At 38.1% G+C, this 15459-nt stretch overlaps 1 protein-coding gene across 1 annotated transcript in view; it reads left to right on the forward strand.

Moving 5' to 3' along the window:
- Positions 1-12838, forward strand: part of lancl2 (LanC lantibiotic synthetase component C-like 2 (bacterial)) — a 69982-nt gene extending 57144 nt beyond the window's left edge. The window contains exons 7-9 of the mRNA XM_087987237.1: positions 4542-4718; positions 9252-9324; positions 11098-12838. Coding sequence (XP_087843363.1) covers positions 4542-4718; positions 9252-9324; positions 11098-11174 — 327 coding nt within the window. The 3' untranslated portion in view covers positions 11175-12838. The remainder of the gene's footprint in view (positions 1-4541; positions 4719-9251; positions 9325-11097) is intronic.
- Positions 12839-15459: the final 2621 nt, after the last annotated feature.

The following is a 15459-nucleotide window of genomic DNA, read 5'->3' on the forward strand; positions in this document are numbered from 1 at the left end:
GTGAGTAGAATTCCAATTTGTTTAGCCTTTGCTCATAAGACAATGTGTCTCCATACCAGGAATCATCCTGATGAACCTTCTCTGAACTGCCTTCAATGAAATGATACTCCCTTAAGTAAGGGGACCAGAACTACTCCCAGTGCCTGCAAAGTCAATCCTATGACCCTTGCCAGCTGAACAACCACACAGCCAGTCCTTTATTCATGACTGTCCACTCACTAGCTGATTTGAACCTGCTCAATTCAGGTAAGTTATTAGTGATACAAAAAGCAGGAGTGTTATCTCCTATCTTTGATTCTCCTATGCTTGCTGGGCTCACTCTGGAGAGGCTCCATTGATCCATTTCTGGTAGTTCCATTGGAATGTAGAAAGATTTACAGATCTACCAAAGTAGAAATTTCAATCACATGAGGCTTCCTGTAGGCTCAAGGAGACATGCCAGGAACCTGTGTTTATCTGTTGTTACTGGCCAGAAGATCTGGGCGAATTGATTTTTGTTTTTCCTTGGAGCTCATATTCACATTCAGATGGAGTTAAATCTAGATAAATGTAAGGTGCTGCATTTTGGAAAGGCAAGTCAGAGCAAGACTTATACACTTAATGGTAAGGTGCTGGGGACTGTTGCTGAACAGAGATCTTGGAGTACAGGTTCATAGTTCCTTGATAGTGGAGTTGCAGGTAGATAGGATAGTGAAAAAGGTGTTTGGTACGCTTTCCGTTATTGGTCAGAGCATGGAGTATAGGTGCTGGGAGGTCATGTTGCAGTTGTACCGGACATTGGTTAGGCCACTTTTGGAATATTGATTGCAATTCTGGTCTCCCTGCTATCGGAAAGATGTTGTGAAACTTGAAAGGGTTCTGAAACGATTTACAAGGATGCTGCCAGGGTTGAAGGATTTGTACTTTAGGGAGAGGCTGGGCTGTTTTCCCGGGAGCGTCAGAAGCTGAGGGGTGACTGCATAGAGGTTTAAAAAATCATGAGGGGCATGGATAGGGTAAGTAGACAAGGTCTTTTCCCTGTAGTAGGGGAGTCCAAAACTAGAGGGCCAAGTGCTGGCAAATGGGCTAGATTAATTTAGGATATCTGGTCGGTATGGACAAGTTAGACCGAAGGGTCTGTTTTCGTGCTGTACTTTTCAATGACTCCATCAGCTAGAAGTGGAAGAGGATGCTGATGCTAGGCTTCTGGACCATATGCAGCATGTAATTTGGGAGTCCTTTAGATTAGCATAATGCTATTCATGGTATGACATAATTGGTGTTTTTCCCCATCCAATCTCCACAGGATGGCTCTAAGTGTTCTATGCCCGCATATCTGTTCTTGTCTATTGTTTAATCACTTTCTTTCCAAATCAACTTACATATTTCTTCAGTAGTGTGCTGTACAGTTTGCAAGATAAGGAAGGGACTCATGGTGAACATTTTTATTTTGTATCTGAAACCTGGTGCATCTGTGATTTGGCATCAAAGTGAGTGATATTCTGCTGTATCAGGAACAGTGACTTTGTTTTTCTCCTGAATGTGGCATCTAGTACCACTGTCAATGGCATTACTAGGTATGACGATGCAGATTGATATAACTGATTTTAAAAAAAACTTTGCTTTTGAAGGCTTGCAATGGAAAATATTCTGCATGTTAGAGCAGTATCTTTAGTGGATCAAAGTATAAAAGGCGACCCTACTTCTTTGGTTATGAAATGTTATACTCTCGTTTAGAAGCCAGTCTTAACTTTCTTTACCCAGCAATGCATGTTTTGCTTCTGTATACTGTAATTCGCTACATGGGGTCAAATAGGTGATAAAAGCTGTGTTGCAAAGATGAAATATGGGAGCATTAAGACATACCCATAATCGACAGTGTGCGCATGACAAGTGACAACCTGAAATAGGCTCTGAAACAAAATGAATGAAGTATGAAATTATAGCTCATGAAATAAAAAGCTACTTTATATGAAATTAGCTAAATAACTGGAAATAGTGGTGCATAATGGATGTTTTTTTCAGACTTGAAGGTTTCTAGTAGACATCCATAGAGATTGAAGTTAGGACCTTTTTCTCTTTCCAGTATGTTACTGACTAGACCTCTGTGTACAGAGTGCCATTTCAAAATTTGTGGATGATCTGAAACTGGAAGCATTGTGAATAGTGAGGAGTTTAGTGTAAAACTTCAACAGGACAGACAAGTTGATGCAAGTAAGTGTGAAGTGATTCATTATTTTCAGAAGAAGACAAGCAATATAAAATGAAGGGTACAATTCTGAAGTGAGTGCAGGAGCAGAGGTAACTGGGAGCATATGAACATAATTTGTTGAAGATGACAGGAAAGGGTTGAGGGAGTGGCTAATAAAACTTACATTATCCAATGTTTAATAGGAGCATAGAATTCAAGTGATTTGAAGAGTGATGCATTGAAATGAAAGCATTCTCATGAATATTACCTGTGTCATGTTTAGTCAAGCTACCAGAGAAGTGAGTGTGTTCTTGAGAAAAATGGTATTTTAAAACAAAAGGAACTTACTTGATGCAGTGGCTCCAGAAACTTGGCAAGATGGATCCAAAGTTAGCTGTTGTGGTAGGAGACTGAGATCAATATCCAGCAGCGGTCCACTATGGTCAGAGCTGGGACTGTTATTGTTTGTGATATATATAAATGATATAGATGAGAATGTGGAGGGGATGATCAAGTTTGACGATGACACAAAAGTTGATCAGGTGGTTAGTAGTGAGGAAGCAATCTTAAGATATAGATTGGTTGGTCAGATGGACAGATCAGTAGCAGATGGGATTTAACTCTGATAAGTTGTGTTGTTGTATCACCATAGTCTTACCAGACCATAGTGGCTGCTCTCGCTTTGGGAGAGGCGACTGGTGATAATTTAACCTGAGGCCACCAGAAGTTGAGAAGAGTCCTTCATGGTAACCTTAAACCGGTGATGGGAATTGAACCACTCTGATAAGTATGAGTTAACACACATTGAAGGTAGTAACCAGACAAGGGAGTACTCAATGAATGGCAGGACACTAGGAAGCTCAGAGAAACAAAGGGTTCATGGGGGTGCTTGTCCACAGATTCTTGAAGGTGGCAAGACTGGCTAATAGCTTGATTAAGATGGCCTACAGTTCACTTGCCATTATCAGTCATGGCATAGATTATAAAAGTAGAGGTTATGTTGGCGCTTAGGCCACAGCTGGAATATTGTATGCATTTCTGATCGCCATCAATAAGAAGCCTGTGTTTGCAATAGCGGAGTTGTAGAGGAGATTCACCAGGCTGTTACCTGATAAGGCTGGAAACCTCATAACCTTTTAAAAAGTATGTGAATGAGCACTTAACTGTCATAACATTAAATGCTATGGGCTATGTGTTGGAAAGTAAGTGTCAGCACAATTGATGAGCTGAAGAGCCTTTTCTGTATTAAGTGATTCTGACAGTGATTTCAGCAAAGTTCACATATTTTGAGACTGTGATGCAAATAGAAGGGGAATGTTTAAGGGGGATAATAAGATACGCTAGGCACAACTGGGAAGCAGACGTAAGGCAGATTCAAGACAATGTGAATGGACATTATAAAAATGTGGATTGGTCTCTGAGGCAGGGAACAAAAATAACAAAGAATAAAATACTGAATAAAGATTGTTTATAATTTGGCCAACTCTCAGAATGAAAATATTTGAAAGACAGGACTGATGACAGAAGCAAGAAGGTTGGGTTAAATTTGTGTGAAGCACTAGTTCAGGTTCTACAAGAATATTCTCCCAGTTCTGGGAGCAAGATCCTTTCAGAAAAGTCCAAGAGCATTGGAGAGTGTGGAGAAAGGATTCATTAGAGTTGAATTCATTCGTCGAGAGATAAGGAACTTCAATTCCATTGAGTATATAAACTAGCACTCTCTCCCTTGGAGAAGACCATGCTGGACATCATATTCTGTGCAGTGGATTTTGTACATGGCGATGAATGATGGTGGAGTGAATTTGTGGATCGATGATATGCAGAATAGACTCCTGATATTCCATATACCAATGTGATCTCATTATCAGATCATGGGATGCTCTCAGTGCACAGAATGTCATCAAATTGGGAAAAACTGAGGTTATTCAGTTCTTTGCTTAGGAAAACTTGTTGTTTATGGTGGGATGGTCTTTGAAAGCAAAAAAGCCACTTCTGATCCCGAATTGAGTTTTTATGATGATGCCACAGTCAAAGTGAGTCAGCAAATATTCAGTGATCTCTGCATTAGATGGTAGATGGTTTCAAAACTCTTTTATTATGGTTAAAGGTATCTTTGTACAAATAATTCAACATGATTTGTCACATTAATATTAATTACTGATGTTTTGACACTCATTAAAGTGGTGATCACCCACTTCCAGACCAACAGCTCATTGTATAATTAGTGTATAAGTCAATCACATTTCTTTTGGGAGAATCCTTGAAGGCTTCTACTTTGATTTGCAAACTACAGTGTTTGACTTTCATTGGATGATATTTTTGTTTTAAAGTTGTGTCCAATTGAAATTTAAACAGTTTTTTTTTTAAATAGACCTTTAAAGAAGAAAAGTACTTGAGAGATGCAATGGAGTGTAGTGATGTTATCTGGCAGCGAGGGTTGCTGCGGAAGGGTTATGGAATCTGCCATGGAACTGCAGGCAACGGATACGCTTTCCTCTCTCTATACAAGTTGACTCGGGATAAAAAGTATCTCTACAGAGCTTGCAAGGTAATGTGAAAAGTAATTACCATCCATAATGCAACAATATGATACTTTTATAAAAAGAAAAATACTGTAAATCCTGGAAATCTTAAATGAAAAGAGAGAATACTGGAGAAAGTCAACAGGTCAGGCAGCATCCGTGGAGAGAGAGAGAACCGTCAACTTTACAAATCTGATTTGATTCCTCTTCGTTGAATTCTCTTAATTTCATATTTCATTAAATAAACTAACTTGGGCAGTGGGTTGGTTAACTCAGTTGACTGGGTATCTGGTATGTGATGCAGAGTGATGTCAACAGCATGGGTTCAATTTCCACACCAACTAAGGTTATAATGAAGGATTGTCCTTTTCAACTTCACCTTCATTCTGAGGCATGGTGACTGAGAGTTAAGTCACTACCAGTTGCCTCTCTCTAATGAGAGGGCAGACCTTTGGTCTGGTAAGACTATGTCGATTTTACCTTTAACTTGGGGAACCTCCCACGGCATTTCACTCCCTCTCTTTCTTCATGAAATGTCTCATTATCTGAGGATGCTAATCATGATATCAGCATGGCGAATGGAGGAGCAAACCCAAGAAGTAGCTACTTACACAATTAACATTTATTCTGCGCTACACCCTTGCTATCTAGACAACTGAACTAATTGATATATGCGAGCACTTCAAAGTGGTATACTGAAACAAAAATGGATGCTTAGACAGGAAAGAACATAAAAGAATAGTGGGGGGCACGGTGGCACAGTGGTTAGCACTGCTGCCTCACAGCGCCAGAGACCCAGGTTCAATTCCCGCCTCAGACGACTCTCTATGTGGAGTTTGCACGTTCTCCCCGTGTCTGCGTGGGTTTCCTCTGGGTGCTCCGGTTTCCTCCCACAGTCCAAAGATGTGCAGGTCAGGTGAATTGGCCATGCTAAATTCCCCGTAGCCTTAGGTAAGGGATAAACGTAGGGGTATGGGTGGGTTGTGCTTCGGCGGGTCGGTGTGGACTTGTTGGGCCGAAGGGTCTGTTTCCACACTGTAATGTAATGTAATCTAATCTAATATGTGACCAAATATTTGATCAAAGTGCTGTGGAGGGCCTTAAAGGGGAAGGAGAGATAGAGGTTAAGAAATGTGAGGAGTAAGTTACATTTTTTTAAACCTAGATAACAAAGCATGAGTATCAGTGCTGTGCTGGAGGATGCTTGAGAAGCAAGAGCTGAAGGAACAAATATTTCTGGGAAATGGAAGTGAATTTGAAGGCTGGAGATTATGAAGTTAGAGAGGAATGAGAATGTTAAATTGGTAGCATTGGATATTGGTGAGGCAATGCAGATCAACAGGAACATGTCTGATTGGGTTATCATTAGGATAGGTAATAGCTGTTACTTGAGTATATAAACCAAGGATGGGGTGACTGAACACCTTAAATTTTCAATGAATCAGGAATAATCAGGATTCATGACGGGTAGGTCAGGCTTTACAAACCTCATTGAATTTTTCGAAGGGGTGACTAAGGATTGGACAGGAGAATGTCTATGGATATTGTTTCAGATGGACTTCGAGAAGGCATTTGATAAAGTCTCACCTAAGTCACTGTTAACTATAATGGAAACCATGGAATTGAGAACAAATTCCTGACACAGAAACTAGCTGTAGCAGATGATGAAAAGTAGGAATAATTTCAGATTGGCAGATTGTGACCAATAGTGTCCTACAAGGATCTGTGTTAGAGCCTCAATTATTCACGTTTCTGGTTGGGCTAATGGCGTAGCTAGTTATATATCCAAATTTCCTGCTGACACAAAGTTAGGCGGCATTGTAGAAATGTAGATGGTAGCACTAAATTAGAGAGGGATATCGATTGACTAAATGAACCAAAACTAGCAGATGGAGTTTGATATAAGCAACTATGTGGACCTAAAAAGTCTAGATCGGGGTATTTTCTAGGGGTTCAGGTGCGTAGATATTTTAAATGTCACAAACAGGTGGAAAAAATGATCAAGAAAGCTGGCCTTTATGTCTAGAGAGCTGGACATGGATGCAGAAAATATGCTGCAGTTATACAAAACCATGGTTTAAACCCCATTTGGAGTACAGTGAACAGATCTGAGAGAGAAAACAAAAACTGAGGGCAAACTAGTGAGGAATATGAAAACTGAAAATAAGAGCTTCTTTAAATATTTAAGGAAGAACAAGGTCAAAGTGAGCATAGGCCCCTTATAAAATGAATCTGGGGGTATAGCTATGGTGAACAAGGAAACAGCAGAGAAGTTTAACAGATAATTTGCATCAGGTTTTATGGTGAAAGATACTATTAATGCAAAAGAATACACAGGAGGAATTTAGTACCATCACTAGAGAAGTAGTATAAACAAACTAATGGGTGCTAATGGCAGATAAGACTCCTGGCCCTGATGGTTTGTGTCCAAAGATCTTAAAAACAGTAACTACAAAGATAGTGGATACATTGATTGATTGCAATTTTCCAAGAGTCCTTGGATTCTGGAGAACTACTAGGGGATTCGGAAACTGCCATTGTGATACTCCTATTCAAAAAAGGAGAGAGGTAAAGTGTGGGCAACTATAGACCAATTAGCTGAACTGTTACTGTTGGGAAAAATGTTGAAATGAATAATTAGGGAAGCAACAGCACATTTGGAAAATCCTAAACTAATCAAGCAGAGTCATCTGGGCTTCAGGAAAAGGAAATCATGTCTGACTAATTCATGAGCATTTTTCAAGGAAGTTGCAGTTTCAAGCAAGTGTAAGTAGAGAGGAAATAGTAGCTGTGTTGTCTTTGCCCTTCCAGAAGGCGTTTGACAAAATACCTCACAAACGTTAAGTCATAAGATAGGAACCTACAATACTGGAGATAGTATATTGACATGGATAGATAGTTGGCTAATGGGCAGGAAACAGCAAGTGGGGATAAAGGGTTCATTTTCAGGTTGCCAGTCTGAAACCAGTGGGATTCCACAGGGATCAATGCTGGGACCGAAACTGTTATTAATGACTTGGAGGAAAGAAGTGAATGTATTTGTCGCCAAATTTGCAGATGACAAAAAAGTGGGCAAAATGGCAAGTTGGGAAGGCGATGCAAACCATTTCCAGGAGACATTGATAAGTTAAGTAAGTTGGCAAAAAGTTGGGAAATGGAATATAATGTGGAAAATGTGACATTGCTCATTTTAGAAGAGAGAACAAAACAGCAGTATTATAATAAATGGAGAAAAGTTGCTGCTCAAATGGACATGGGGGTACTTGTGCAAGAAACACAGAAAGCTGGAATTCAGGTGTAAGAAGTAATCAGGAAAGTTACTGGAATGTTGGGCCTTATTTCAAGGGGATTGGAGTATGAGAATAGAGAAATCCTATTGCAGCCATACAAGGTGCAGAAAAGATCACATCTTGAGTACAATGAGCAGTTTTTGATTCCCTCATTGGAGGCAGTTTAGTGAAGGTGCACTAAGATGACCCCTGTTATGAGCCAATTGTCCTCTGAGCAAAGGCTGAATAGATTTGGACTCTAGTCACTGGAATTTAAAGGAATAAAAGCTGATCTTATTGAAACATTGATTGTAAGAGGCTTGATAAGGTAAATACTGAAAGGACATATTTAACCTTTATGGGAGAGTTAAGACCAGAGGGCATATTCACAAAATAAAGGGGAGATGAGGAAATGTTAATCTTTGGAATTCCTTCTTACAGAGTGCTATAGAGCAGTGTTCTTGTATGTATTTAAGGCTAAGATAGATTATTGATCAGTAGGAGAATCAAGGATTACGAGGAAAAGCCAGGCATTTGGACAAGGAATGGTGGAGTAGACTTATGTACAAATGTAAAAACAAGGACTGCAGATGCTGGAACACAAAGTCTAGATTAGAGTGGTGCTGGAAAGGCACAGCAGGTCAGGCAGTATCCGAGGAGCAGGAAAATCTGTTTGTTTCTTATGGTCATATGACTCTGACTCCAAGTCCCAGATAATGCCCTTTAAAGAAAATTTGGCCTGATTTTGTTATGGTCTTGCTCTTGACTTCACAATCTGCTGGCCTTTTGAAGCAGATTCATCAAATGATCAGGATCATGGTTTCAGCTGTCTGTCACTTCTCATGCTGGCACTCTTGCAATTCTCATGACATTCATTCCCATAATACAACTATAGAAGTAAGATATAAAGACAGTGTATTTCTCTGTCAGCTGCAATGATAGCCACAACATTATTGATACTAAGATAGCTGACATGAACACTGCAAAATCAACCACCATTGTAAATAGCAGTAACAATTCGCACAAGGTAATCTCCAAACAGTAATGAGATCCACCAATACCCTGGATAAGAATTCTACTTCTGTACAGCATTTCCTTTTGTAATGCTTTTGGTAAAACATATTCTGCACAAAAGTCTACAGTTTTACTGTATAACTGTTTTAAAACCTTCAAAGAGGCAAATAACAGCTGACAGTGTGCATATCCACATTTAATTTTTTTTGGATTATGATAATTCAATACAGAATTACAAATTGCAGAAAACAACTTCAGTATTGCTTGCTTTTACAGTTTGCTGAATGGTGCTTGGATTATGGGACACATGGATGTCGTATCCCTGATAGACCATATTCCTTGTTTGAAGGTAATGCCCTGAGCTATATTTGGCGTAACCATCATTGAAGACTAATTAAATTGTAATTTGATTTGTTATTGCAATTATGTATTTTGGTAAAACCAGTTCTACTGTTGCTGTTTTAACCCTGTTTTGCTGGGGTCAATCCTTATTTCAGACAATTCTTTTGCTGTGTTATACTTGAATTAGGCTGTAAAATATCAAGCAAAACATTTTACTAATAGACAGAATGGAGAAATGGGTAGCAACATGAAGATTAATGCAAGGAAGTATGAGGTGATGTATTTTGGGAGGATGAATATGGAAAGATGATATAAAAGACATGATGAGGTTGATGAACAGAGTTTTTGTTGTCAGTATATGCAAATCCTCAAATGCCAAGGCAAGTTGATAAGATAATTAAAATGCTTATTGAATATTTGAATTTTTAGTTAGAGATATAGTTTGTGAAAATGAAGATCACCCAGGAACTTCATAATCCACTAGTCAAATTAAATTTCATTGAAAATATTGTGAACAATTCCAGGACAGAAGAGCTGTAAAAGCCTTAAAAATACCGAGGAGACTTACCGGATATTATCAGGAATCTTAAATTAGGAAAAATGATTTGGAAAAGTTGGCAGTCTCCACTTGTCCTGCCACCTTCTATTATGTATGTGCATATGCACCCAAGTCCCTCTGTGCCTGTACTACCCCCTCCCCTCAGACCATACCTCCTATTTTATGTTGTCTTTCAATGTTCTTTCCACCAAGGTGCATCACTTCCCATTTCTCTACATTGAACCCTCATTTGTCATCTATCGGCCCACTCAAATTTCTCAGTATTCTTTTGGAGTTCCACATTGACCACCTCGCAGTTTATAATTCTTCCAAATTCGTGTCATTTGAAAACTTTGAAATAGTCCCCTGCACACCAAGATCCAGGTCAGTATTATATATCTGGAAAAGCAAGGGTCCCAATACTGATTCCGGTGGAACTCCACTACAACCTTTCTCCAGCCCAAAAAGTATCAATTGACCATTATTGTTTCCCATCACTCAGCCAATTTTGTTTCCACATTGCTACTGTCCCTTTATACTATGGCCTATAATTTTCCTCAAGTCTGGTGTGTGGCATTATATCAACGACCTTCTGGAATCCATGCATACTGTATTATCAGCATTATCCTCATTCAACCTTTATGTTATCTCTTCAAAAAAATCTCCAAGTTAGTTAAGCATCATTTCCCTTTTAGAAATAAATGCTGACTGTTCCTAATCTTCCCCCCTTCTTCCATGTGACTACTTATTCTATCCTAAGTGGTTGATGGCGGGAAGCTTCCAGAAACAAAATGAAGTTGACTGATCTGTAATTTCAGGGACTATCCCTTACAATCTTTCTTGAACTAGGTCGTAACATTTGCAATTCTCCAGTTTTCTGGCACCTCCCCAGAGTCGAGGGAAGACTGAAAGATTGTGGCAGTTTCTGCCCTTACTTCCTTCAAACTTCTTGGATGTACCTCCTATGGTCATGGTGACTTAATTACTTTAAATGCCAACAATCTATGGAAGACTTCTTTCTTATTAATTGTGAACCCTTCTAGTGACAGAGTTTCTGCCTCTGTCAGCAAATGTATACAGAAACCATGATTTACTAAGCAGTGTTTTTTTTATTTCTAAACATTCTGAAAAAGAATTTTGCACATTTTGTTCATTATCTTTTTAGATTTAATTAGTTTCTGTTTTAGTCTCAAGAAGCACTAAAAATATATTGGGTTTTATTTTCTGTTTTGTCCTAAATAGGAATGGCTGGAGCAATTCACTTCTTGTCTGACATGTTGAATCCAGAAGCATCTCGATTTCCAGCCTTGGAGCTCTGAAGTACAGCAAGCTTGTGCTAAATGGTGATCAAATGATTTTGTATCTGACTTAGGAGGACTTCTTTTCAGTGGAGAACAGAACATCTTAGTGTCTCCTTTATGAACACACAGGCCAAGTCTGTCAGTATCTCACGAACCAATACGTTGAACGCGACATGTGGAGCAGTAGCTCGGAATAACTTTATTCTCTGAAAATTAGTGTGGCATTTCAGCTTAAAGATTAAAAATATTAATTTAATACTAGTCCTCCTTTTGGTTTGTATGCAAGCTTACAATCCTGTGTCTGTGACTGTGTCTTTGTTCTTGTTTGTATTGGATCTAATCGTTTGCCAAATTTCCTTTTAAAGTGGTTATGTCCTTTTGTGCATGTTAAGAAGTTGGATCATCGATCCGATGATACCACTTTACTTCTGATTTATGTTTGGATGTACCTAAAGAACAGCGCTCATAAATTTGTTCCATTAGTCAGGGTTGTTGGTCATGTTGCAGACTTCCAATACAAATCTTTGCATCAAGGCTAGATTAAACATAGTTGCTTTTGCTAAATCTATCAACTGGTTTGTGTTGAGGAAAAGTAACCTATATGCTGGCTTTGTATAATAGTGAATTTTCATCCAAAAATAACTCTTATCTCTCACTCATATTCTCTGTCTCATTCTTTCTGTTTGCTTTCTTTTCTGTTGAATTATAATAATGTTTCATTGTTACAAAAAAATATTTAGTTGGAACAAAGCTTGTTTTAAGTATTGGTGGCAAAGAGCAAACATTGCTGAAATATGATAATCAAAAACTAGCAAAGATTTATGGCTTCTGTCCTTGCAGAATTGCTAGCATTTCTTGTGGAAATAGGCTAAGATTGTGTACCTATATGGATTACTTTGCTAGAAGTTGGAAATAATACTGGATTTTATTAATGTTAGCAAATTTTAATTTATATTGAAGTTTGTTTATTTTTCCCCTAAGGTAAAGTATTAGTGAACCAAACTATGAAACGTGCAGTGCCAATTTTGACCATATTGACCAGTTTCATCTTGACATTTTATGGTGAAGGAAGCTGCAAAATGTTGAAAATAATGCTATATCAATCAGAGATTAATATTCTCAATCACTTTTTAAAATGGTGGCATGAGAACTGTGCAGCTCAGTCATTGTTACCAAAGGTTCAGTCATTGCTACTGTCTTTACTGTAAGACAAAACCAAGCTATCCATGGCATTTCTGTTTTTGATTTCATTTACTTTTATGGCAGTGTTGATTTTCTAAGTAGGTTTTTGCATAGCATACATAGCAAAAGTATTTATTTTGTTTTTCCTTTTACTGTTTCAATGCCTTTCCATCGCCATTGACATACTATGTGATACCCGAGATGAAAGATGGTAAAAGTTGAAAGGAGTATAATGTGGTTTTCCTGCTGTCATAACTGAATTGTCTCCTTACAGATGGCTAACATTCATGTTTCCCTGAATCCATGCTTTTTTGATGTGGAGGTGTATGTGCAACAGTCAGGTTAATATTTCTGAAGAGAAGTCTGTTCAGATGCTGACTGACCTGTGTTTTTTCAGCATTTTCTGTTGTTTCGTACTTTTCATCTGTATTAATTATTCCATGTAAACAATTCTTATGGATATTTTTCAGACAAAGCAATAAAAAGCATAGAAAAACCAATCACCAAACAGTTAGTGATTCTGTATTTTTCAAAAAAACATTAAGGAACTTGCAGCTTTAAAGCAGCATTTCTACTTTTAGAAAAAAAATCTTCCTTGTTTTTGGGTAATGCAATGGCTTCACCTTTCATTATCTCTCTAGTCTTCTCCAGCCCCATAACTGAGATATCTGTGCTCATAGTCTAATTAAGATAACAGAACCAAGCTTTGCTGCTTGATTTGAATATAACTTAGTTGTATGGAACTGAAGAAAATCTTAGAACCACGAGACTTGTTTCTTAGGCATGGGACACTAAATTATACAAATACATCATTAACAGGAAGTAATGTGATGATTATCTTGAATGTTATTAGGCAAATATAACAGGCAATTTGCAGACACCATGTAATTCTCACAGCATGGAAAAAAATGACCAGTTCTCTTTCCTTCCACCCCTTTGCCCATCTTGTACAAATGTTGTTTGAGAGATGAATACTGTTCGGTGTGCTATGAGGTCTCTGTAATCTCCTTAAGTGGTATTAAGCAAAGAGCACAAAGATATGGAAAGATTGGTTTTCTTCATAACTTACTTTCCTATCAATCTAAGTGACCTCGCCTTCTGCCCCTCATCTATGTTATTTATATAAATTATAAACCGTTAAGGTCCCAGCACTGATCTCTGTGGCTTACCACTTGTTGCATCTTGCCAACCTGAAAGAGATCCATTTTCAATACTGTTTGATTCCTGTAAATCAGTAATTCTTTTGTGCCTACCCGCATGCTGCTCCCTACACAATAAGTTTTTGATGTGGCATCTCAAAATGCCTTCTGGAAATCCAAGTACAATAAATCCACAACACACACTGCCTTCTCAAAGAGCTCCGATACATTGTTAAATATGATTCCACTTATCCAAAATCTTGTTTGGCTTTGCTTTTATTTAAGTTCCATGCTGTAGCAACTTTAATAGCTTCTAACGTTTTTCATATTAAAGACACTAAGCCAACTGGTATGTAGTTTCCTGTTTTGTCTTTTTTGCTAAGGGACTAAATATTGTACAAGCCACTGGATTAGCAATACAACAGCCTGGATATGGAATTATAAATTCAAATTCTACTGTGGTCAGTAGGAAAGTTACATTGTCAGTTAATGAAGTAAATCGGCAAATTTAAAAAATGTTAGTATCAGTAATGGTGACAGTGAAACTACGAGATTGTCAAGAATAAACCATCTTGATGTCTAAGCTAACATTGGTTATTTAAATCATGAGAGTAAGCACTGTTTGACATTTCCATTTTAAACTGGTGGTGATTCTTGATTGAATATTATTTAGAAATTTCATTCTGTCCACTTTAAAACTTATGTATAGTTTTAAAATTTGATCTGTATTTCTATATTGTGTGCAAAAGGGATACATGGTTTTAGTTCCATTTTAAATTTGTTTGAGAGTGGTGATGGGGTGTCTGAAGTTTGTTGATACATACATTTGTAATGAGAATTTATAGCCTTGGAATAGAGTTTGATGTGAACAGTTCAGTGCACTAGAAGCAAGGCTATTTGAGAGAGGAGAATAGAGCTGTTGCCTAGCAGCAGTTGTCCTGTGGCACAAGGAGACTGAGAAACATATGTATTTATAAAGGCAACTTGGGTAGGTTTGGTGAGAGCAAAAAGCAGCTGTTACTTTAGCAGTCTCCAAAACATCAGGGCTGGTGGTAGAACTTCTGAGTTGTTCACAGACTCTTCATAAGCATTTTCATGTTAACTAAGGATGCATAACCCATAGCCCATAGCAGCAAGAAAAAGGTCTTGTTGAACATTTTGTTTGTTTTTAAAGGGCCCAGCTCAGTTTGTTTTCTTACATGTGAGTCATGTCTCACCCTTGACATTTCCTGCCCAGGTTAGAGTGGTTTCTTCTAGATATGGGAGTGGGAATGCCTTACTCAGGATCCATATGTTCTGAAGAAGGATCACTGGACTTGAAACATTAACTCTGCTTTCTTTCCACAGATGCTTACAGACCGGTTGAGTGTTGTCATTAATTTGTTTTTGCTTTGGATTTCCAGCAGCTATAGTCCTTTTGTTTTATTATCTATATGCCATTTTAAAAACACATTTTCTCCATGATACCATGAAAAATCCAAACTATGAAGTGTTACTAATATTCTAACTACATCAAATTGAACATCTCTTTATTCGACAAGATTGACTTTGAAGAATCATTATTTGCAGAGTTGTAAACCTCAGATGGACCTCATTTTCTTAGCACTGAAACATTTTGCAGCATTCCACATTTGTGTCAGCAGTAAATAATTAGATGCAAAATGTATTCTGGTAGATTTGGTAAATAGCAGAAGAACTGCCTTCAGCAAATAGCTATTTCGTGAAAATTCCAGCACATCCCAACCACACATTTATATTCAACAGAAATATGCACAGACTGCAGTCAGGCCTGTTATTGATGGCCAATAAATGTTGGCCTTGCCACCAATGTTCATGTGCCATGACTGAGGTGGAGTGGTGGGGTTGGAAATTTGTTTCTCAGTGTGGAGTTGAGGACAGACAGGTGATTAATATAGTTAAGAGGTTTTTTTGGGAAATAACATTCTGCATCATCATTGAGAAGTGATATCTGTTCATCACCA

The sequence above is a fragment of the Chiloscyllium plagiosum genome, unplaced genomic scaffold (assembly GCF_037043375.1).
Source record: "Chiloscyllium plagiosum isolate Xiang-an unplaced genomic scaffold, Cpla_swu_hap1 HiC_scaffold_5, whole genome shotgun sequence".
Lineage (NCBI taxonomy): Eukaryota > Metazoa > Chordata > Chondrichthyes > Orectolobiformes > Hemiscylliidae > Chiloscyllium > Chiloscyllium plagiosum.